At 40.1% G+C, this 26918-nt stretch overlaps 1 protein-coding gene across 1 annotated transcript in view; it reads left to right on the top strand.

The window, feature by feature from the left end:
- The first annotated feature begins 1467 nt into the window (after window positions 1-1467).
- LOC124721941 overlaps window positions 1468-26918 on the top strand; it is a 52677-nt gene continuing 27226 nt past the window's right edge. Inside the window, exons 1-2 of the mRNA XM_047247097.1 lie at window positions 1468-1693; window positions 2467-2688. Coding sequence (XP_047103053.1) covers window positions 1622-1693; window positions 2467-2688 — 294 coding nt within the window. The 5' untranslated portion in view covers window positions 1468-1621. The remainder of the gene's footprint in view (window positions 1694-2466; window positions 2689-26918) is intronic.

Here is a 26918-nt window from a genome sequence, read left to right as displayed (position 1 = left end):
AACAACCAGGTATCAGCAATTTTACACTTTAATCTTACCGAGGAAAAATATTTACTTATATTTGATATCCCTTACCATTTCAAGACAATTTTTCGGTTTGCAGCATTTTTATTCAAATGACTACAGAGTTATTCATGAATTCAGTCTTAGATACATATTTAACATAACATATTTAACTGTGTAAAGGATAATTCCTGAAACAGTAATTAGCATTCTAGCTGTATCTTTTTAGCCAAGGCTGTACAGATGCATATACTTCACACTAGTTCCTAAACGACTGCTTAACACATTGACTACCATGCTGCTGACAGCAGAGCAGCACACTTACTGCTGTATTCCAGACCTAATCATTTCAGGGCCAAGAAATGCAGAAGATAATCTCTCAGGGAGTACTATAATCTAATAATGTAAACTTATAACGAAAAAGGCCATTTCCAATTATGTCTACCAAGCAAATTATGCTTTGAGTCAGTGATTTCTTTTGCCATAACTGACCAGTGAACACGCATGCCATAGGATGGTGAATATTTATACTTTGCCTGTGAGAAGCAGCTATGCACATAGTCCAATTTATGTTGAAATTATCACCTGGGTATTTTAATTAAATTTGGTCTACTATAAGCAACATGATAAAGGAATCAAAAGAAAGACACACAGAATTAATTTCTTTATTAACAATGCTCGGATTTCCACATCACCATAGAGGTACCAAGCTGGATGCGTTACTCGTTTTTTTTACATGGCGAGTTTCCCCAGTAGGCCTATAAACCATGAAACAGACAAAAAAGCTACTTCTCGTTGTCTTCTCTTCCTTCGACTTTCACTTCAGAAACTCTGAAACATCCATTACAAAAACACATTACACCACTCACAAACCTGGATTCAGTCACTGCAATTCATATCTATTTTACTGTCAAAAATACTGACTACGATCAATGATTAATTGTGAACATTCAAAAGTTTTCAAATGTGCATGTTACTGTTAGAATACAGTTACTACACAATTTTTGATCAGGAAAAAGTTACGATGATTGCAACTTCAATACCGAAGCCATTTGTTATGAGAATACGCCGTTACCACAAATAATCCACATAGATGCATTGAAAGAAACTTTACTGAGTAACATAATGCATCAGAACACTATAGGCACAAAGAATGAAATTTCTGTAGATTTACCATACATTTTACTTTTCTTGCGCATGATAACATTACTAACGGAAGTTACTTACCGTCCATTGTCTGGAATATAAACTATCCTTTCGCGTCTGCAAACACGTGCTTTTGCAGCAAGTATTATCAATTTTTTTCCGTGATTGAAAAGCTTTAACGCACACAAATCCCGCCATCATACACAAATCCACAATGCATCAGCATTCAGCATGCCATGTTCAAAGAATATCCGCGTTTCGAAAACTACCAGCGATATTGGCTTGCATGAGAGACGACGTCATGCCATGATATGACGTCATGATTCCTCGGGGCCCGCGAGACGCTTCTATGCATCTGCTGTCGTTGAAGCGTTTCAAACGAGATTCATTTGTTACGCGCGAAAGTGCTGTGTTATTGACATAGTGTTTGATTTGCTGTTGGAGTAGTGGGTGTGTATGCCAAGAAATAACTATGACTGTAACAAACTTAGCTTTGAGTAAAGAGGTTGAAAGCAATAACATGTTCCTGACGCCGGCTGCGAAGGTAAGTAGTATTTATGTTGAAGAAATTATTTTCCTTTGCTTATAGTTGTGTTGAAAGAAGTGTGCGTATGTTTAATTGTTATTGTTTTATTTCACAGCTTCTGTGGAAGTAAGTATTAAGATACATCATATCCGTATGTTAGTGCAAAATGTATTAATTTTTTCTTATTTAAAAGGAAAATACTTAAACCATAAAAGGTGAAATGAAATGTGCCAACGTTGTGTTAACATTTTTGTATTGTAAATCGTCCCAAAGAGATGCGTCTTTGAGTTATATTTAATGCACGACATAATTCCTGTGTGGTATATGAGTAATAAAAGCGGACCGAAGACACTTCGCATTGGATTGAACTTAATGAAGGCAAAGTGTTGTATTTGGTGATTTTCGTATTTATTCTTGCATGTATTGAAAATATACCGTTTCGATGCAAAGATGCATTATAGACCTCTCAGAATCACATCATTTTTTGTACAATTTATCGTACTAAAATTTTGGGGAGTACAACGCCGGCCCATCATACAGCTACCATTGTTTTGTGAACTAGACACAGTTTAAATCTTTTATGATGATAAAAGTGGATAACCTTCAGGAATATGATTAAATTTACGAAGCTGAAATAGAGGACTGGTATTGTGTTGATGTGTGATTATTCTTTTTGTCTAGTATTGCAGGCCGATGTTTGTTTATTTCATGCTCAACGGTCATTGGACTGCCTGCTATGTCACCAATACTGTTGTTAATTAGAGACCTCTGTGTGAATTGTCTGCTTCCAGAAAAAAGGAAAAATTGGCGCTAAAAAGAAACAAGTGCAAATTGAACCACCTCCACCACCCAAAAAACCTGAGAAGAAAGTACCAGAGGGGAGAAAATATGCACAGATTGCACCAGAATCTATTAAAATTAAGGGTGAATGTGTTGGAGTTGATGACTTGGATGATGCCGTAGCAAAAGCTTTGAGTGAAGAAGTTAGCTACAGGCTAAGGGAAATTATTTCAGTAAGTTTACTTTCATTTTTTTGCATGTTCCATAGATCATGTTTTTGAGAATTTGTCAGTAGGTTTATAAGTAGCGAAAATTTCGTCTGAAAATACAGTTTTATGCTGGTCATATACATAACTGGTTTTTTGTTTAAATTTAAAACTAAATTTGATGTGACATAACCACCAACAGCTGTGTATTCAGAAATTTATCTATGCACCAGGGAAAGAGTTGTCAAGGGTAGCTAATTTCAATTTTTTTCAGAGCTTGCACCTCTAATTCATTTCTCTGCCCTCCTTCACAATAAAAGGAAGTGTGCAATGATTTTCACTCTAGTGATGATTTCCTAATATGGATAAACCTTCCAGGCAGAACAGTGCCCAGAACCACACCCAGATAGGTGCTCTGCAACTGGACACCGTACAGTCAAGTGCAATGGGACATTGTACAGTCAAGGAGCTGTGTTTTAAATATAGAGGCAACGTTGAGAATTAGATGGCTCACATCACTAGCACAATCCACTATGCTGCTGATGCATCAATACTATAGTCTTCAGTTCAGCTTACAGAACATCCTGTTTCATGGTGTTGTGGAGAATGCTATTATGTCATGATATGTAATGCCCGTGGGACTGGACGCTATGTTGGATGATGGTGGTTGGTCATCAAGGTCAGGATCTTGATGGACCACCACTAATGGGTGAGGGTTAGCAGTGAATAGGTGTGAGGTGGTGTATCTGTCACCCAAAAGGCACTAAAGAAACATCATTAACAAAGTAAAAAATTTATTGTTCAAAGATACACAACTCTCTTGACTCAGAGTGCTTGCAATGCCCATGGGGCAGAGGTGGCACATGCTGTGCTGTAATGCACTAATGCCTGGGATGCAATGCACTGTAGCAGCTGCAGAGGGAGCCATAGAGTCAGCACCCAGCAATGTCCTGGGGTTGCTAGCCACATCCATTATTGTCCACGCTCTCCAGCTCCAGCTTGCACGCAGCTTCAGAGAGTGGGTAATCAGGGCACTCTCGATCATACCATAGACAGTGCCCTGAGAGACGCTCACCAAATCTGCCTGGAGTGCATGTACCCATGCTGAGTTATGCTGCAGCCCCATTATGAGACAGACGAGCAATGTCAGTCTCCCTACAGGAGCAGAGGAGAGTGGCAGCAACACCACAGCTCCACAGTGATGGGTGGTGGTGCTGTGCCGTGACTCAAGGTGGCAATGCCCCCACAGGTTGGAATTTTTGCACTACCAGGGATCGTAGATGAGCAGGAGATAAACCAACATTGGTCCAACCTCCATGCTGGATGGCTGCAACTGAGTAGATGCCAGACTATCATAGGTCCCTGCTCTGAGCTCATCAACTATAGAATAACATAATTCCACTGGAATGGAAGTAATATTTACATAGGGCTGGCCCATGTACTTTGCCATGGTGTGGCAGGCATCACATCAGCTGGCCTGCTTTTCTTGTCTAGTTAGCTTTTCTGGCCGCCCTAGTTGCAGTTGAAAGATGACTCAACTTCGTCTTTCAGGAGGGGCCACGGACATATTTTGCAGAGTTAGTATACAGAATAGTTATTCTTGCATATGACTTACACCTGCTTACATCACTGTGTGTAGTCAGCACAATGATGGAACCCTCCTCTCTATCTTGTCATTCTACTATAGTGGCACTGTGGGCATCCAGCTTGTATGACATGTAGCAATTAACTCGATCTTGCAACCATATTCCATATAACGTGTCAGCAGTCCTTCCATGTTGGCATTCCGCCCAGAGAAATGTAGGAAAACCTGGAGTATCACACTCACCCTGGACGTTCTCAGTGATACATCACGAGGGAAAAAGGAATTTGTGTCATTTCCCCTTCCTCTTTCAAAAAGCTCATGTGCATGGTTCATCATATACTGACAAAGGCTAAGAATGCTCCCTACACACAAAGCACATCATCCCCCCCTCTCCCCCCCCCCCCCCAAAAAAAAACAATGTGTATTAACAAAAATAAACCCACAACATCCCTAAACAAATCAATAAACAACATTAATACACATTTTTACCTTTAACGGACACACAAAGCAGATTAAACGCTACTGATTGGTGTGTTCTAAGTGGGTAACATATCTTGCATGCACTCTGTTCACTCATTCTTTGTTCCTCCGTTTTTCAGATTCAGTGTCCTGCACTAGGGATGATACAGACACTTGCAGCAAAACATCTACAGTCCCTTTAAATGGCTTCCTATGCTCCACATGAAAAGAAGTTTTTGTTAGTAGCTGCACCCTGACATTGACAGGTGATATTACTTTCTTGGTACCAGGTCAATTTTTTTTTTTTACCCCAGCCTTAGGTGCATAGGAATTAGTCACTAAAACCCATTGTCCCACACTGTTCTGTAATAACGCACACAAACATTGCTCTTGGAGGTAGACATCCCAATTGTCGAGATGGATGTTCATGTAATGACTCAGCATCCTTGAAATCAGGTGATGCGTGTGTTCCATTTCCCATTTGATTGATGGTGGAAGGAACTAGTCCAAGGATTGTGAATGAACAACAACTTGCGTAGCTCTTTCATTAACTCAAACATAAAATTAATGCCCTGATCCATGATTATGGTATCAAGAATGCCAAATTTAAGCAACCAGTTGTTCACCATAGCTTGCACTACTGCACTTGCTTGCTGGTCTGGAATAGCATCCTTTATGAGAAAATGTGAAAAATGATCTATCATGGTCAATAAGTAATGGTTACCTATAGGTGTATGATTAAATAGGGTCATAAAATCCATCCCCAGCAATTTGAATGGTTTGGGTGCTTCTGGTATCTTCTGTAATAGGATTCATGGTGACAGAAAGGCATGTTGTTCTCCATCAAAACTTTTCAACCTGTCATCAGTCAGTTGCTTGCCATCTGCCATGACCGGCTAAAATATGGTCATGTACTTGCTTTAATACTTCATGCCTAAAAGCTACAAGTACTACCACAACCGGTCTGCCTTTCATCACTGTGCGCAGCAACCCTTTGTGTGTCGTAAATTGTGACTGTGACCTAAATAGTTGGCAGTCAGTGTCAGCTGCTTGTGCCTGTTGCCGTTCAGCAATGTTCCTACCAAATGCGTGCAGAACTTCAACCTGCCTACTCAAATTATCAGCATTAGTATGCTTTTCCCCAAGTTTTTGTACCAACTTATAAAATTTACTCAACTTCAGAGCTCACCACATCAGTTGATCCTAGCAGATCCTTTAGCCCAGCCACCACTTTACACGGCATGGCCTGTTACAGCTTTAATCTTTATGCCATACAAGTAACAATGGAAATACATCTGATCATAAATAACTGCCAACATTTCCTTTTCTGTGGTAGAATAATTCTGCTCTGCTTTATTCAACTGTCTCAGCATATGTGCCACTGGATGCTCTTTGCCATCCACATTTTGGCTAAGAATTTCATTCCGGATGCGGAAAGGGTGCTTCCGGATGCCACGAGGTGTACAGGTGTTGACTCATGTCGGTACCAATGATGTGTGTCACTTTTGACCGGAGGAGATTCTCTTTGGTTTTGGGTGGCTAGTGGGAATAGTAAAGACTGCCAGTCTTGCTCGCGAGATTAAAGCTGGGCTCACCATCTGCAGCATTGTCAGTAGAACCAGCTGTGGTCCTTTGGTGTAGAGCCATGTGGAGGGTCCAGATCAGAGGCTCAGGCAGTTCTCTGACCATGTAGGTTGCTGATTCTTTGACATGTGCCATCGGGTGGTGGGTTTCCACGTTCCGCTTAATAGGTCAGCAGTCCACTACACACAGGAAGTGGCTGCATGGGTAGCGGGGGCTGTATGGAAGGGACTGGGCGGTTTTAGGTTAGAGGGTCTCAGGAAACCACAGAAAGGGCGTCCGTCTAAAAGGGGCACGGAAAACACAGTAAGGTAGTTGTAGAAATGATCAGTATTGTAGTTGTAAATTGTTGTAGCTGTGTTGGGTTGTTTCACTGACCCTCGACTCAGAAGATAGAGCTGCTGAACAGTTCAAAGAAAACTTGAGTCTCATTTCAAATAGGTACCCCACTCATACAATTATAGTCAGTGGTGACTACAATCTACCCTCAATATGTTGGAAAAATTATACGTTTAAAGCTGGTGGCAGGCATAAAAGTCATCCGAAATTGTACTGAATGCTTTCTCAGAAAATTATTTTAAACAGTTAGTTCATGAGCCCACTCGAAGCATAAATGGTTGCGAAAGCGTACTTGACCTCTTAGCAACAAATAATCCTGGGCATATAGGGAGTATCGTGACGATTACAGGGATTAGTGACCACGAGGCCGTTGCTGCTAGGCTGAATACTGTAACACCTACAATCATCAAAAAGAAACACAAAGTATATCTATTTAAAAAAGCTGATAAAAATACCCTTAACACCTTTTTAAGAGACAGTCATCACTCCTTCCGATGTGATCATGTAAGTGTTGTGGAATGTTTTCAGAGAGATAGTATCGACAGCATTTGAGAGGTATATACCACATAAATTAATAAGTGATGGTACTTATCCCCCATCGTACACAAAACGGGTCAGATTGTTGTTGCAGAAGCAATGGAAAAAGCATGCCAAATTTAAAAGAATGCAAAATCCCCAAGATTGGCAAAGTTTTACAGAAGTTAGAAATATAGCACCTACTTCAATGCGAGATGCTTTTAATAATTTCCACAATTAACTTCTGTCTCAAAATCTGGTAGAAAACCTAAAGAGATTCTGGTCATACATAAAGCACACCAGTAGCAAGACGCAATCAATACCTTCACTGCGCGATAACGACGGTGAAGTCACTGATGACAGTGCCACTAAAGCAGAGTTATTAAACACGGTTTTCCGAAACTCCTTCACCAAAGAAGATGAAGTAAATATTCCTGAATTCCAATCAAGAACAATTGCCAAGATAAGAAACATAGAAGTAGATATTCTCGGTGTAGCAAAGCAGCTATAATAATAATGGCATGTGAGGAGGGCCTCCCGTCGGGTAGACCGCTCGCGCGGTGCAAGTCTTTCGATTTGGCGCCACTTCGAAATCACTTAATAAAGGCAAGACCTCCAGTCCAGATTGTATACCAGTCAGGTTCCTTTTAGAGTATGCTGAGACAATAGCTCCATATTTAGCAATTATATACAACCGCTTGCTCACCAAAAGATCCATACCTAAATACTGGAAAATTCTTAAGTCACACCAATACCCAAAAAGAGAAGTAAGAGTAACCCATTGAATTACAGGCCCATATCACTAACGTCAATTTGCAGGAGGGTTTTGGAACATATACTGTGTTTGATCATTATGAAGTACCTTGAGGGAAATGATTTATTGACACATAATCAGCACAGATTCAGAAAATATTGTTCTTGTGAAACAGAAGGCTTTTGACACAGTTCCTCACAAGCATCTTCTAACCAAACTGCACCCCTATGGAATATCGCCTCAGTTATGGGACTGGATTCATAATTTCCTGTCAGAAAGATCACAGTTCGTAGTAATAGACAGAAAGTCATTGAGTAAAACAGAAGTAATATCCGGCGTTGCCCAAGGAAGTGTTAAAAGTCCTCTGTTGTTCCTGGTCTATATTAACGACGTAGGAGACAATCTGAGTAGCCATCTTAGATTGTTTGCAGCTAATGCTGTCATTTACTGTCTTGTAAAGTTATCAGATAGCAAACACAAATTGCAAATGATTTAGAGAAGATACCTCTTTGTTGCGAAAAGTGGCAATTGATCCTGAATAAAGAAAAGTGTGAAGTATTCACATGAGTACTAAAAGAAATCCACTAAATTTCGATTACGTGATAAGTCACACAAATCTGAAGGCTGTAAATTCAACTAAATACTTAGGGATTGCAATTACAAATAACCTAAATTGGAACATTCACATAGATAATGTTGTGGGTAGAGCAAACCAAAGACTGTGATTCATTGGCCGAACACTTCGAAGGTGCAACACATCTACTAGAGAGACTGCTTACACCACACTTTTCTGCCCTGTTCTTGAGTATTGCTGTGTGGTGTGGGATCTACAACAGGTGGGACTGACGGATGACATCAAAAAAGTTAAAAGAAGGGCAGCTCGTTTTGTATTATCGCAAAATAGAGGAGATAGTGCCACAGACACGATATGTGAATTGGAGTGGCAATCATCAAAACGAAGGCTTTTTCATTGGGACGGGATCTTCTCGTGAAATTTCAATCACCAGTTTTCTCCTCTGATTGTGAAAACATTCTTTTGGCACCCACCTACATAAGGAGAAATGATCATCATGACAAAATAAGAGAAATCAGGGCTCACACTGAAAAATTTAAGTGCTCATTTTTCTCGCACACCATTAGAGTGGAACAGTAGAGAGACAGCTTGAAGGTGGTTCATTGAACCCTCTGCCAGGCACTTTATTATGAATAGCAGAGTAATCACGTAGATGTAGACACAGATTTAGAACACATACAATCACCAGACTACTCATGTCACACAGTAAAATAAATTCAGTGCTAAAATCTGGAAGCCCCAATACCGGACTCATGGTGAATGCCTGTTCCAAATCCTAAAATGCAGTTTCATGGCAACTGACCACTGATTTTTTTTTTTAATTTTTTAATTTTTTTTTCCCAACAGATGAGTCAGTGGTTCAGCGATTTCAGAAAATATGTTAACATATTTCATATAATAATTGCAAAGCCCAAGGAATGACTGTGAAGCTGTTAAGTTGTCTGTGGTGGCACAAAATCACAGACAGCAGAAATCAAATGTGGATCAGATCTGACACCCTCCTGACTAATCACATGACTGAAGTAATTCGCCTGTGCTACAATGAAGTGACACTTATCCACAGTGAGTGTCAACCACGCAACACATACCATATTGTACACTTCATCCAGTTGCTGCACATGCGCTTCCATATCTTTCGAAAATACAGTGATATCATTAAGATAAACCATACTCTGCTTCAGTTTCAATCTTCTGAGCATTCCATCTAATAGCCTTTGAAAGGTTGCTGGTGCATTCTTAAGACCAAATGACATCCAGTGCTATTGACAATGGTCCCAAGATACCACATCAGGACCGTCTACCAGAACCACCTCCAACTGATGATAGCCATTTCTCCAATCCATTGTTGAGAAATATTCACAGTGACCCAAGTTTTCCAGTCTCGTTTACATTTAGTATAGAATATATGTCTGAAATATTCCTTGCATTCAGGTAATGGTAATTGCAACAAAATCTATGTTTTTTTGTACCATCTGCTGATTTCATTGGTACAATTACAACACTTGCTCACAATGAACTGTCACTATGCTCAATGATACAATCAGTTAACTGCTCATCAGTAAAATCTTCCATTTCTGGTCACAAGTGCCTCAGGATTCCAGACGGTTTTCTGTACACAGAAGCATTACTACCTGTTATATTCTGTGCTATGGTTCCTCTTGATTAAACAGATCAGCAAATCTTAATTGCAGAGCTTCTATAGCAGATTCATCTTTCCAAACTGTGTGTTTCACTTTCTCTCTCAGTGCAGACGTAGTGTTGTCTTGCTTGTGACCAAGGCCTCCTTCCGACCTATCGAGTACTCATCCTCATTCAGAATAGCCAAACTGGCAACTAGTAACCCCACTGGCAGACTCATTTTGCTCATACCATAATTGTCTTTACTCACTGGAACAATGTTATCTCCGTCTACTTATCTTGCGTGTACTGCAATCCTATGCACAAAGAAATGTGAAACATCCAAATTATCATTGCATTCTACAATGCACAACATTTCACTCAGGAGGTATACACCCACACTAACTCAGAATAACTTTCCTGTGGCTCTTGGCACTATCATCTGAATTGATTTACAGTGTATGTGTCTGTATTCTATTTTGTACCTCATTCATGATAGGTGAACCTTGCGGCGATTTAACACTAGCAGTGGTCATTCCGAGCTTAAACAGTGTTCCGCAGAGTTCAATAATTTACTGTGATGAGGCAACACCTCCATGTACTGTTGAAAGTTCCTCGCTCCAATACTGAAATTGAGCAATGCTGATCCCAGTGATGCACATCATTACCACCCACTCCACATGACCTATATCATGGAGTCCTCAGCATCCTCCTACCTAGAAGGTCTTGACTGACTACGGACAAAAGCTCCTGCATCCACCAAAAAAACTTTTATTCTGTTCCTTTAACTAAGCCCACCAAGCCACATTCCACCTCTGCAATGGGAACATAATCAGATGGTTAAGGAATTCTCACTAGTGTTTAATGAGTGTTTCTTCTGACGCTGTCCATTCCTCTTTTCATTGTGATGCATGCGCAGTGGCCCACTACCCCACACCCTTAACACCAGTGTTGTTGACATTACTTCTTAACGTAGCCCGTAGTCCACATCCATAACACTTCCACAACAGGAAAATTGTCCTGTTTATCCCCTGTGTCACAATATCAACTTCAAGATGTTTAACCACCATCTAAATCTTTCAGGTTTACCTTTGTAATCCTCTTCAATGTATCTGTTGGCAATTCTCTTAAATACACATCCAGTGCCCTGTTTTCACCTTCTTATAAAATGACTTTACCCACCTCCACATTTTGCATTAATTCTTAGGTACTTGTATTGGCTTTCCCGATTCTGTCCAAAAATGCTTGCAATGATTCATTATGTTTTTGGGGTAGACCATTAAATTTCTCCCTGAAAATCCTTATCTTTTTGTTTGTGGTACCACTGATAAAGCCTCTTTTCCAGTTGCTCAAACATCTGTGCCCTACCCAATCCCTCGTGGTACATAACGTATGATTTGGCCATATTTAGGCATGTTTCAGCCGACCAATTCCATAGCTTTGCAACGACCTTCAGATCACCAATAAGTACTGACACATCCTCAGTCGACTTACGAGTGAAAGGTGTCATGAGGTTAGAACTAACAGAATCTGCTGAAGGAATGGGTACAGAAAATAATGTTTTCACCTCCACCAGCTCAGCGTGCCTGTGCCCACCTACAGTTTGGTGACTGCCTACATGGCTATGCAACACGTTACAGTTCTGCAGTGCAATTACTTGCTTCTGTGGGGCATCAGTTGCCTCCCACTTAGTCACTGTTCGTGTTTCCGACATTTGTTTAATCTCCATCAAACATTAAAATAGCAGAAAATATAGGTTAACACACACAAAACTGTGGTACAAAGTACACAAGTTCTTTCACCGTATTGTGACCCAACAAGATTCAGAGCACTGACACACTTCTACATGTGCTACATACAGCTGACATGTATGCATGGCAACTAGAGTTCAGCTAAAATTACAAAATGGGCGCTAGAGATGGGCAAACTGAAACACGTAACTGTTTCGAAACAAATGAAACAGTACAATGTAATGTTTCGATAGGCTGTTTCGAAACAGTGAAACAGTTTGTGTTTTGTAATTTAATAAACCTACACATTTTATCATCTTGAATGTCTAATGTATAAGTATGTCCATATAAACACGAATGAGGTGCGAGAGCGCTAATCATATCACAGAAAGTACGAAACTATCACTTAGGCGTCTTGGCAGTTTCGTATTTCATGCAGCAAATGCGCTGCTTTCGTGTCTTGTGACTTTCATACTTTTCAATTGGCTGAGGACAGCCATAGCTGAAGACAGAAGAACCACCACGAACGGAACTGGAGGTGGGAGCAAACTGCAGAAACAATGGATATGCTACTGGGATCCCACATTCCGTTAGTATAGGTAATATACCCGTCCTGCTAATTTCCATGCACACAAAGGGAATCATTGTGGATAATAGGCACAGTGACTATAGCCTTACAAATAATGCCAAATGATTCGAATAAATAACAAAATATAACAGAAAAAATTTTGTCTTTCAAGGTGTTTCGAACCGTTACTATAAATTCACCATGCTTCCCAGCCCTTCCCGTTCACCATTACACTATCAGTGATATGTCAAACAGATTGCTTGCAATTATACCTACATCAAATTTGTATATATGTCTAATAACTGTCACTCTACACCTTTTTTTTATTCACAATGTTGTAGGCTTACTTGCGTTTCTTAATATGATTACTGTACATGAACAGAGAAGCGTATGTTATAAAAAAAGTGTAATTTAACTGAATGATTTTCACATATTTATTATTTTGAATGTGAATAGTATGCGTTGTTTTATTGTTTGGTTAGTGTTTACAAAGCAGATGTTACGCCATTTCGGGATAGGACAGTCAGCTAGAAACGAAGCTTTATTTTCGGATATCTTACGCTTCATGGTATTGCTTGTCAAAAAGATTTCTACACTCTTGAAAGTGTTTCACGAAGTGGTATATTGTGTTTCAGTACCTGTGCCGAGCCCGAATCTCGTCCGACACAAAGCGGAATGAAACCTCACTGTTTCGATACAATTAGTCCGTTCCAAGCACAGGTGGACTGAAACAGCCTTATTTTGAAACAACGATACAGTTTCTGTGTCTGGCTCGAGATCGAATCTGGTCCGGTTATCTGAGACTGGGGCAGAATGAAACACCACTGTTTCGAAACAGTGAACCACAGCCGTTCCGAAACACTGAAACAGTTCCACGTATCGATACACTGTATCGAAACATAGAAACAGTGGCCAAGTCTAATGGGAACATCACATGTTGCAAGTAATACCTCTAAATTGAGACAAGTCCACAGATTCCTGCGGCTTGATGAATCACTTTTTCAATTTTTATGACAATTGTGGCACCCTACCATGGTTGTAAACAAAAGAAGCAAGAAAGGCCAATACAATAAGCAACCATACACCACCTTGGACTTTTGACCTGTAAGAGGCTGCTGCTAAAGTCAAGTTGCCAGACCAAGCTGAACCTCCCAACACTGGATACCATTGTGTCAGATTGGACCACTTTTGGTAGCGAATGTAATTCCATGTCCTGGGACATGTGTAATTGTGCTGAGTTATGCTGCAGCATCCTGTCAGGAGAAAGGTGAGCAACATTGGAGTCTGCCTGCAGCTACTAGCAACAGCACACCCCTACAATGATTGATGATGGTCTTCTGCATGGACCCGCTGGTTAGGCCACCAGAAAGCCCACTGAAATATGGCGCCCACAGGTCTCCATCAGTCTTGATGCAGATGATCACATTGCAGTTCATGGTGGCAATTTCCACCAGGTAGGACATGCTGCTCCATCAGATATTGTAGGCAGCTAGATGAGAAGGAAATAGACCAACATAGGTCCAGCCTCCAAGCCAGACGGCTGCCAACTGACGAGGAACCAATTTAGTATGAAGCCACAAGTTCAATCTTTAGTAAGGCTCATTGGAAAGTGTTGGGTTAACAATTATGATAGGAAAAAAATATGTTTCACAGACAAGGAAAAAACAAACAGCCGGAGGCTGAATTTGTCCAGTGGTTCCAGGTGGTATGACTTGCAATGTCACACACTTTTCAGGAGAGATAGTTTGCTCTAAAGGAGTCTGATTTTTATACACAGATTAGGAATCGAGCAGAAACAAGTTATTTTGACCAGCTCTTGGCCAAAAGCAGTGCCGACACGATATTTGTAGTTCTCTTACACCAATTGTTTCACTCTTCCTTGCTGTGATATAAATATTCCCTAGAACCCTTGCAAGATCATACACATGAGAAAGAATCTTAAGGGGCAGAACACCTCCATCTTCTCAAAGCACAATAAATAAATTTCCAACCAATTTACCATCCAGATTAATGGTCAGCATAATTGCTAATGAATGCGTTAAGGCATTGATGTTTGTTGATCTGGATACAACTCTCTCGGTACCACTGATTGCCAGCGTTCCTTTCAAATGTATTGCGCCTTGAAATCCCCATTAGTTGGAGTTGAAAACAAATTCCTTACTGAATGGTGGGATGAGTTTGTTTGCATTATCTACAAATTTTCATGCCAGTTATGCAGTTTGCTGTGCATTGCCAAGTTGACACTTTGTTTGAAATTTCGGTATCCTACGTCTTCCCATTCTGTTGCACTGTTTGATGTTATGCAACTATTCCCTGCTTCCCTCGAAATTGCTATAATCTATGTCGTGCGCCATTTGATGTGCGTAATGTAGTAGGTCACTATCGTGCAATTGTAAATTGTATTGAGCATCCATGAAATGCACAACACCTGTTTTTGTAACAAGTTCACCTTGTACTTCCATGAATATCTGTAGTTTTTATTATGTACTACATGGTCGTATTGAAATCTGTTCGTAATTGTTTTCTTACTATGCTGTGGATGATCTTACGTGTACATAATTATGTTTAGTATCCACTCCTTGGACAATGATTGTCCATTACTACATTTCACTGGAGACAGGATTTATGGATTCCTGTCTGACAAGGATGATGAACTACGTGGCTTGACACCTGTTTCAGTATCACTTTCACTTGTTAAGCACGTATCATGTACATTGTCTTCACAGTGGATTGTATACAACCCTACACATTCCACTGACGTGTCTTTCAGAAATGCTAATATTTTATGTGCTATTTCTTTCTCTGCAAAATTCTTTGCATGCCTGTCTGACAAAATGTCAGCTTTGGCATTTGTAGTAGATATAATGCAATGTTTGCTTTTTTATCATTGCCATTGCTGTTTTTTGTATCAACACCACTAGAACTGTATCACTGTCGTGAGTTATTAGTCAACTAAGCAATTCAACTACACTACATAGTATCATGCTGTGCTCACCATTGTATACATTCAGTCCTGCCCCCTGTTGTCATTAGCAGCCAATAGTGTGGTTCCATGGTAAACAACATGTGGCACGTCGAGTGCCGTAAACATCATTGGTTTTCTGCGACCTCAAACTCTAGGGATTTTTTGTGAGTGGGTGCAGACTGAGACAAGTCCCTCCTCTGGGCTTGTCAGCTACAGGATAACATACTTTCACTAGAAAAGGAGTAATATACAGGGTGTTACAAAAAGGTACGGCCAAACTTTCAGGAAACATTCCTCACACACAAATAAAGAAAAGATGTTATATGGACATGTGTCCGGAAACGCTTAATTTCCATGTTAGAGCTCATTTTAGTTTCATCAGTATGTACTGTACTTCCCCGATTCATCACCAGTTGGCCCAATTGAAGGAAGGTAATGTTGACTTCGGTGCTTGTGTTGACATGCGACTCATTGCTCTACAGTACTAGCATCAAGCACATCAGTACGTAGCATCAACAGGTTAGTGTTCATGACGAACGTGGTTTTGCAGTCAGTGCAATGTTTAAAAATGCGGAGTTGGCAGATGCCCATTTGATGTATGGATTAGCACGGGGCAATAACTGTGGCGCAGTATGTTTGTATTGAGACAGATTTCCAGAACAAAGGTGTCCCGGCAGGAAGACGTTCGAAGCAATTGATCGACGTCTTAGGGAGCATGGAACATTCCAGCCTATGACTCGCAACTGGGGAAGACCTAGAACGACGAGGACACCTGCAATGGATGAGGCAATTCTTCGTGCAGTTGACGATAACCGTAATGTCAGCGTCAGAGAAGTTGCTGCTGTACAAGGTAATGTTTACCACGCCACTGTATGGAGAGTGCTACGGGAGAACCAGTTGCTTTCGTACCATGTACAGCATGTGCAGGTACTATCAGCAGCTAATTGGCCTCCACGGGTACACTTCCGTGAATGGTTCATCCAACAATGTGTCAGTGCTCATTTCAGTGCAAATGTTCTCTCTGCGGATGAGGCTTCATTCCAACGTGATCAATTTGTAAATTTTCACAATCAACATGTGTGTGCTGACGAGAATCCGCACGCAATTGTGCAATCATGTCATCAACACAGATTTTCTGTGAATGTTTGGGCAGGCATTGTTGGTGATGTCTTGATTGGGCCCCATGTTCTTTCACCTATGCTCAATGGAGCACATTATCATGATTTCATACGGGATACTCTACCTGTGCTGCTAGAACATGTGCCTTTACAAGTACGACACAACATGCGGTTCATGCACAATGGAGCTCCTGCACATTTCAATCGAAGTGTTTGTACGCTTCTCAACAACAGATTCGGTGACCGATGGATTGGTAGAGGCGGACCAATTCCATGGCCTCCACGCTTTCCTGACCTCAACCCTCTTGACTTTCATTTATGGGGGTATTTGAAAGCTCTTGTCTACGCAACCCCGGTACCAAATGTAGAGACTCTTCGTGCTCGTATTGTGGACGGCTGTGATACAATACGCCATTCTCCAGGGCTGCATCAGCGCATTAGGGATTCCATGCGACGGAGGGTGGATGCATGTATCCTCGCTAACGGAGGACATTTTGAACATTTCCTGTAACAAAGTGTTTGAAGTCACGCTGGTAAGTTCTGTTGCTGTGTGTTTCCATTCCATGATTAATGTGATTTGAAGAGAAGTAATAAAATGAGCTCTAACATGGAAAGTAAGCGTTTCTGGACACATGTCCACATAACATATTTTCTTTCTTTGTGTGTGAGGAATGTTTCCTGAAAGTTTGGCCATACCTTTTTGTAACACCCTGTATACACATGGCTGGCCCGTGTGCTTTGCGATTGTGAGGCAGCCAGGGCCTCACCTGGCCGCCTTTTCTTGTTTGGTTGCCGTAGTTGCAGCTGGAAGATTATAACACTACGAGCTTCTATTACTATAGCTATTGACCGCTAATGTTACTCCTATGACAGAAATTTAAGTTTGGTTGTTAACATGTGCTAATGGTTAAGGTATCGGGCTATGCTTAGTTATCCAAAAGATTATGTTTTGATAGAAAGTAGTAGTTGAACTGGCGGGAATTGAACAAAGGTTCTGGTGGTATCTAAAGGAAAGAAAAATGTTTGCTAGGCTAATTAGCCAAGCTGGTACCAAGAAATTATACTTTTCATTTAGTAAATTAACTATTTTATGTGGCTTTAGTTGGTACTACTCTGTTCTGCAAAAAGGATGTGATAAAGTAGCACAGTGGAACAATTCTGGGAACAGTAATTTACCATGAGTAACACAGATGGAATCTTAGAAATGTTTAGGCCACAAACTGGTTCTCACTAACATTAACTGTCTGTATTCAGAATAAGAAAGCTAATATTCATTACAAGAAATCAATTACTGTTGGTGGAGCAGAACTAATATGGATAGGAGGAGGTATTACCATTCAATTAATTAAAAACACCTATATAGTGCAGACCTATAACCTGTTATGATAAACGATGTAGTTTATGTTGTAACCTTGTAGTTTGAGCGCACAAATCAAACAGTGCATGATACAAGTGACTCCACGGCCAGCCTAGTGAGTTCACCTCAGCCTGGACAGACTGTGCCATGTGCGCAAACAGCCCAATATAAGACCTTGACTGTTTTATACTTCATTCACTGTTATTGTGAAAAACGCCTTCAGCAACATTTTCAAGCTGTTGGAGTCACCGACCCCAACTTCTGCTAGGCTTTATTTTTATCGTGGATTTCTGCTTGTGTTTATCACCTATTTCCTGAACCTGATAGTCTCCCTTTTTATGAAATGTGTCAGTTGCTCTCTAATTATCATTGCGATCATACTCATGTAAAGCTCTACCATTGTCAAAAGAAGCCACAACAGTCGTACAGAGCTTGGCCAATGGAACTTCATGGGCTTAGCCATTGTTGCCAATTTATTACTGAGGCCAATGGGTCTCATATGCTCATTGGATGGTTCATGATGCTATAAGATGCCTCGCCTTTAATAGTGAAGTTCATGAACTTGCTTTACAATGTGAAAATCAATCTCCCACAGGTGTTCTGAACATTGCTAGCTCTTTTGAAATATCTAGGGCAGCAGGAAATCAGATAGAAGCATGGTGTGAAGTAGCGGCCGCTGCTGCCTATACTCCTTGGCTGCCGTCAGTTAGCTCAAGGGGGAACTCGGCGTCATGCTAAGCAGCAGTAGTGGCAGGCAGTGTCACAACAGCAGCTGGGGCAGTATTCTTCTCTTCCATCGTGCCCTTAGTGTTTTGCTCAGCATGTGGCCATGTGTCCAAAGTGTTGGACGACATGCAACCATTGTAAAACAGAAAAAGGGACATATTGTGTGTGTGTGTGTGTGTGTGTGTGTGTGTGTGTGTGTGTGTGTGTGTGTGTGTGTGTGTGTGTGTGTCACACACCTTCTTCACCAGACATGAACAGTGAACAGTGTTTTCTAACTGATGGTAGCCCAAACAAACTCTACACTGAAGTACGCATGATGGACCCGATGTTAAAAATGCAAGTGAACATCGATGCAGCAGTGACATTATTAAATTCACAAACCTGTGTGTCTCTTTCATCAGTTGATGAATTACAACAAACAACTACAAGCTATATTGGTACAGTTTTCTATTTCCATGGTGTACAAAGCAGTTGTTCAACCATTGACGTTTTTAGCGGTGGATAATGCCAACACTGAAAACTAATTTGGGTTAGAAGCCTTCAAAATTTTTGGATTCTCTATTTCTGATGAAGTGCACCTGGTATCAGATCAAGTTCCGTACCAACTATTGGACGTGCTCTGCTGGGAATATTCCTCGCTGTTTTTAGAGGATTTATAGTATGCTACTGATTTCAAGTTTCACATCACAATGAAACTGACAGTGCATCCTAAGTCAAATTGGAACTAAATCAACTTATATCTTTTGAGTGTTATCACGCCTGTCTCCTCTAGTGAATGGTCTACCCCATTGATAACTGTCCTAAACCCTAACAGCAATCTTCGGCTCTCTGGTGATTTTAAAGTGTCTTTAAATTCAGTCTGTTATTCATACCTATCCCTTACGCTGTCCGGATGAACTCACGACACAGCTTTCCATGGACTAATATTTTTCCAAAATAACTTGTCAGAATCCTACTCACAACTGCCTGCCTCTGGATGATGATTCCAAACATGCCCTTGCAGTGAATAGCCCCTTCAGGTTATGTCACTACTGGTGTCTACCATTTGGCGTGTCTAGCATTCCTGCCATTTTCCAATGATTTTTGGAGCAACTCGCAGCCTCGATGCTGGGATGGGTAAACTACCTGGATGAAAGTGTGTTCTCAGGTTCCTCAGCAGATGAATATTTGCAGAACCTTTGTGCCTTGTTTACGGTGCTACGCACTGACAGTTTGAAATGTAACTTGAACAAATCACAATTTTTTCAGCGTTCTATCTCGTTTTTGAAGTCTGAAATGTCAGTGTCAAGTCTTTATGCCAAAATGTCGATGCTATTAAGCTTTGCTGTGTCCTACATGTGTCAGAGAGTTGCAAATCTTTTTAGGGAAGATTGCATACTACCATAAATTTCTTCCTGGTGCAGCCACATTGACCCAGTCACTTCGTGCTTTTCACTTGTTGCCTGCCTGCAAGCATGCTTGCACCTTGCTAAGGTCAAAATTACACAAGCACCTTGCTTGGTTAGCTACCAACATATTGTTTTGGCCACAGATGCCTCCCAGTGTGGCCTTGGGACTGTTCGTGAACACAAATATGCGGATAACTCCAAACGCCCCATTGCGTAAACATCCAAAACTCTGAATTGTGCAGCAACACTACTCGCACGCAGATAGAAAAAGATGTCCTCGCTATAGTGTACGCACTCAAAAAATTTCATGTTTTACTATACAATTCTAAATTTAATTTGATTACTGATCATAAACCTCCGATTTCTTTACCGAACAAAGTGGCCTAACGCTTGGTATGCTGGGCGCTCTTATTGTCACACTATAATCGTGAGGTTAATTTCCATCTCACAGCACAACATGCTAATGCGTATGCTCCTTCTCGATTGCCAACTGGCCCGAATCCATAATTTGATCAGGATGAACAGTTGTGTTTCCATTTAGACATCCGAGCCCAAAACACCGTGGGTGATTTTCCCATTACCAGTTCTCTGATTTTGGTGGCTGTTGTGGTTGATTCTGTCTTGTCACGTTGTTCAATTTGTCCATCACGGCTGGCCAGATAAACCACAGCTCCAAGTGTTGGCTCCTTTACGCAGTTATTATGCTCTCTGCCACCGCCTCTCAGTTTTTGAATGTGTTACTGTTGGCTACTAGAGTGTTGGCACCCAGGATTGTGATCCTGTCTGCATTGCAGCGGAATGTCATGTGCCTTCTCCACCTGAACCATCTAGGTGTGTTTCTCATACAAAATTGCTGACCCGTCGTCACACATTTTGGAAGGGTGTTGACCATGAGACCTTGTGCGTTGTCAGCCTGCCTGCAGGCACCACGCATCAGGTGGCACCACAGGCCTGCCCCACCTACCCTCCTCCCCATTGCACCCCTGGGAGCATATTCATGTTGGTTTTGTGGGTCTGTCCCCTAACTCCTTTTGACCTGTAGTATCAGATTCTTGCTCAAAGTTCCCTTGTGTGGTTCATTGCGTGTCCACCACGGCTGCAGTCACTGCCCTCTCAAAGATTTTTTCCTTAGAAGGACTGTTGTATAAGTGTGTGATGGACAATGGCCCACAGTTTGTGTCTCAAGATTTTGAAGATCTTGGTACAAAGAGTGGCATCAGGCTAGTTACGGTCCCTACCTTTCATTCTCAGTCCACTGGAGAGGTGGAGTGGCTGGTCAGTGCATTCAAAACCCAGATTGAAAAATATATTACTCAAAATTATTCCACGAGTTCTTGAGTTCATATAGATTCACTCCAATCGGTGACGGCAAGCCAGTAGAGCTGCTTCACGGCTGCCAGCCCCATACACTGCTTCATCTGCTCTGGCCAACACTTGGCCACCTCCGGTGTCTGCATCAGAGTGATTTCATCAGGACTCAGTCTTCTGGGCCAATAGGTGTGGCCAACATCCTAAGTGGATACCAGTGGTCATCCACCTTGGCCTATGACACCATCTCTGCAGTGTGGGCACCTCCTATGGCTTATGTCACAACACTACGACAAGCTCTGTCCACAAATGACTGACTGCCCACCAGATAGCCGTCCACCCCGTGCCCACCGTCAATCATCTGTGCCCCGTGCCGGCCACCACAGTGTCGTCCATACCTCCTCCTGCTCCTGTGCCATTTTCGACTCCACCTCCACAGCCCCTTTCGCCACCACCTTCTCTGCTGCTCCATCGCTGAGTGCCTGCCCCGATATGGACATTGCTACAGCACCATCATCACGAGTGCTCCATTACAGCCTCTTGCAGAGCAGTGTGTACCATGCCTGTTCGTGCCTGCACCATTTTATACCATATTCTCCTGTGATAACACAACACCTCGATACCTGCTCCAGCAGTCATCACCGATTGATGAAGACATGGACATCTCCACAGTGAACACTTCCTCCAAGGGGGCAGGAGTATTTTAACCTTATAGTGTGAGCACGCATAATTAAACAGCACATGGCAGAAGTGCCTCCATAACCGGCCTAGAGAGGTCACCTCACAACCTGGACAGATGGTGCAGCCTGTGCCATGTGCATAGCAGTCCAATATAAGCCCAATGGTTAGGCCCTCAGCCTCACTTGCTTATCATATACTCATGTACAAAACTGTGTATTGATGTGTTCTATATTTGTGAGACCTTGCACTGTTCTGTGCTTCATACAGTGGTATTGTGAATCCCATTCTGTGGAAGTAGAAAAAAATCTTGGTTGGTGTTATGCTTCAGGTTGTGTCTGTACAACATTACAACAGTTTTTATACATTTCCTTTGGGAGCAGATACTTCTTTGTACTAAGCAGATCATAAATGAAACAAGGGCTCTTTGTATCTGTTATGGTCTGAACAGTTGTAGCCAGACTTTAAATAACACAAAAGCTATTAAAATGGGTGCTACACTTCACAAATACTTTTATTGTGATAATAATTGTATTGCTAGCTCTGTAACTTGAACTATTTACTTATGAAAATTTATGTGGAGTATTTCAGCAACAAAATTGTACGCAAAAGAAATTTACTTCTCCACAAAAGTCAGTGAATACACTTAAGGCAAGGATTACTTTGCAGTTCAGTAAAGCAGATACTCAGATGTATTGAATCACTGGTAAAAGAATCCCGTGTAGGTAAATGACTAAGGAATACTACATGGTTCTCAACACCAAGTTTAACTAGAAATAATTATTATTTGCACATAAAGCAAATAACTGGTCAATACAAACAGTTGCATTACTAAATTTTTACTTGAAATGCAGATGGTTTCAGTGGTGATTTTCCGTAGCTAAAGTGCAGACAGCAAATGTACTCGTGGCTGTTACTGTACAAAGACTTTGAAAATTATCCTCTTTGCACCAGATTTTTCTAATTAGGAGCCAGCGAATAAATGCCATGAATAATTAGCCAGAACTCTTCCACATTGAAGGCATTATTGCTCAGTCTTGCTGCTTTGCTTGCCTCCTTCAACATATGAGATGTGAACAGTTTGCAAGATAGCCACCGACTGACTGTGCCACAAATACTTCTTGTGGTTCTGCCACTAAATCCTCCTTTTCTATTCCCGCCATGTGTGTTTTCATAGCAGTGGTATTGTCCTCCAGGTTTTACATAAGTACAAACCTATGTTCCCTATGCATTAACTGCCTCTACAAATACTGTTTCAACATTTTGTACAGAATATATTTTTTTTAAATTACATGCATACATTAATTATAGTGATACATATTGATAGAAAATATGATGAAACATTTGCATAGCTGCTTAACCAAAGAACACAGTGACAAAAATGTCACACTAAGCATAGGAAGACAAAGACAATACATGATATAGGTATAGTCGATGTTGTTCACATGTGTTACAAGGTGACTTAATCTTGCCTTTTAGGAGCGGTGGTGGACGTATTTTGCAGTCACTATACTGAAAAACTACTCATGCATCTGAGTTACGCCACTTTGTATGGCCAGCACAATTATGGCATCCTCCTTTTCTATCATGTCATTTTGCTGCATTGGCAATTTGTGGACGTAGCTGCCATCTTTGGAATTTCACCCGGCTGCTGCATACTGAATTGTGTTGCTCCGTTGCTCATCTCTTGCATTACCAGGGGAAGACTTCAAAATTTATACTCAATGACATAAGGTTGTCAGTCTGTTGTGTTTCAGAAGGTAGGTTGTTGGCTCTATAAAGATCCAAGTGCAGATCACCTGCAGGTAACCTCACACCCTTTCACTGATAGAGGTGGTGTAGTGGCTTGCACAGTGGACTTACTTTTAGGATGATAGCAGTTCAGATCCCCTTCTAGTCATCCAGAATTAAGTTTTGATGATTATGTTAAATTGCTTAAGGCAAACTGTCATTAAGATAGCAAAGCCTCGTATGTTTTGCATGGAAAAAAAAGCTTTCACATACATATATATATATATATTTCAGTTAATACAAGTAAGTCATGCTACATTAGAGAGATATTGGGTCATAAATTAAAGTGATAATATTTTATGTACATATTATTTGGCAACTTTATGGTATTTATGGCCTTATTAAATAAGAAATGAGGTTTTGTAACAACACATTGTTAACACTCAAGAACTTACAAGCTTATGCACTCAAATAGTTTTTATGTCATTAATAGAACTGAGCATACAGACTTAAACAACCAGTTTAGTAGCAATTTAAAGCCTTTTTATCAAAAAATAAAAGCTGTGGAGGAGTTCTTTGTGTTTTTTCCGATACTAGCCTAAAATTATTGTTAAAGAAGACCTTCGTAAAAGTGGTAATCTCGTAGAATAACAGAGTTGAGACACATTAAACAATGGTAATATTTTTTTTTTCAACTAGTCCTGTTAAGAGTTTTTATATCCCTAATGACTGTATTGGAGCATCTTGTAAGTAATTTCTAACCCTCTTCAAAATCCAATTTATATTCAATATCCACAGGTGGATTATACCTCAGAGCCGATATGTCTGCAACACCTGAATGTCTTACTTTACTCCGTGGACAAATTCGTTTATGGTATGGAACTTCAAAGATGTTTTTTAAAAAGTCATGATATACACATTATACTCTGTACTGGCCCTGTTTATCACACCTTGCTTCTTTTAACACAATTGCATAATTAGTTGGAAATTTAGACAATGTTCCTCTTTCTGTATTGAATTGTGGAATGCACACAGCCACATTCCACTTGTAGGTGTCCTTCGCGTAAATAGTTCTGAATGATGATTGTACCGCTTGCTAAGCTGTAATTTTGCAACACATTTCAAAGAAGACCATTTCAGTTCTAAGCTTAACACTAATCACTATATAATACTTTAGTTTTACTTTTCTTTCATTCTTTTATTTCTGTGCATAAAAAATCTCTAACGAAAGCTGAAAACACATTAGCCATCTTCATTATTTATGGCAAATAAAACATATAACTGAAACACGTCTAAATTATAAACAGTGAAATTGTGACACACCAGCTTCTCTTTAAATATAAAGACAACTGGCCTGGGTTGCAGACATTTACTGCGCTGCTTGTACATCCATGGTATATACATAACACTTTCCTGCTTCTGTTGCCTTGTTATCATTTGATGTCTCCTGTCTTGCCTTCTTTTTCTTCATCTGCGAGCATTGTACTGAAATATTATGTAACTGGTCAGAAAGACAGATATCCCATTTGTCTTTCTTTCAACAGACTAAAGCAGTGTTATATTCCTGTATTTCTTTTAAAAATTAATATTTTCTAACAGCTGGTTCATTATTATTGCTAATGCAATCACTTACGAACACTGTGTGTGAATTACCAAAAGTGGCTTCAAATAAAGCTCGCAAAAAGATGCTCATCGATAATTTGATGCCAACTTAGGAATTTTATGTAAAAATTTATTAACATTTTCTTTCAGTGTATTACTTTCTTCATTCATTTCACTTCGTATTTTAAAATAATTATCCCCTTTTAATCTGTTTAACCCACCTGCTGACTGACCTTTCACAAATTCCTAAGTTAGAGGAACATTCCTTTACACAATTAAAACATCATCTTATACTTTTAAACTGTACTGAAAACTACATTTCCTTCTTGATTCTCCTACTTTGGTTTTTTATTTAACTTCTTTCCTGTGAACAAGGGTAGCAACGCACACTGTCTGATGTTCCCATTTCATAATTGGCCAGAATGTACGAAATATTGAAGAAAACATTCCATTGTTGTTTTATTTTCAATAGAATTTTGATGAGTATCGTGGATCCATTTTCTTGTGTTCTCTTGTTTACCAATTTGTTCTCCTTTTTTCTTACCGTCAGTACTTTATTAATCTTTGTCTTTCATCCTAGAAATTTTAGATTCATTTCTTTTTCATACAGAAGGATATGCTATATCTTTGTTAGTATGCTTTCTTGTTATTTCATTACTTTTATTCATGGGTTCTTGCTCCACAACATTATTCGGGAAGTTTAAATTTTTAGCATGGCTTTCCCTTTGATTTTGAATACCTAACACCACTTCATTTATAACAGCTGCAACTGACTGAAAATTGTAATTTTTTATATTTCATGGTTTCTGAAGTCTTATTCTTTTTTTAGACTTTTTGGGACCAACTTTCTTCCTCTGTTTTTATGTTGAGCTTAGATCATCTACTGCTGAGCCTTCAGATTTCTCTGTTATAGTAGGCTCATAACTTGTACTTGAATCTGTAAAATCACTGCCATCTAGATTATTTACATTTAAGTTAGTAGGTGCTGGAGGTTCATTTACTGTTCAGAATGATACTGGTGGTACACTTGGAATGTCAGATAATTGTTAGGGTCATTTTCAGTATTATAATTCTAGATTCATACTTTCTTACATGTGTTTGACTTCCCTGCAATATCAAGAGAAATCTCCAGAAAATTCACTGATTATATGTAAAATTTATATACTGGGCACTTCTAGACCAATCTAGAAATACTGTAAGCCTGTAACATGATGTTATTATCTACATGCACTGAGAGTATCTACAGAAAGTAAGTTAGGGTTTGGTACAATAAGATGGAGAGAGAATAACATAATCCGAAACTAAGCTAACATTTTTGTTTTATAATACACCTACACTTGATTGTTTTCATATTGAGGACAACGTACTTCATTATTTATGTTTGCAATGTTTTCGGATGGCCTGTTTAATCTTCTGTATACAACTAATCACTAGAGCAGTTAATAACTTAATATGTGTTAATCGCTACAATGTAACACTCTTAAATTGCACAAAAAGAATGTCATAAATCTCGCCAACAAACCATAAATGAGTATTACATTGGCACAATGGTGATAGAAGTGCAGTAAATTTCGAGGCAGAAACAATCTTCTGAGATACGTTAAAGTATCAATGTTACAAGATATGAGGTTTTGATACTTTGCTATAAAAGACCTCAGCAT

Source organism: Schistocerca piceifrons, chromosome X, assembly GCF_021461385.2.
Source record: "Schistocerca piceifrons isolate TAMUIC-IGC-003096 chromosome X, iqSchPice1.1, whole genome shotgun sequence".
NCBI lineage: Eukaryota > Metazoa > Arthropoda > Insecta > Orthoptera > Acrididae > Schistocerca > Schistocerca piceifrons.
This window is presented reverse-complemented; position numbering and strand designations above follow the sequence as displayed.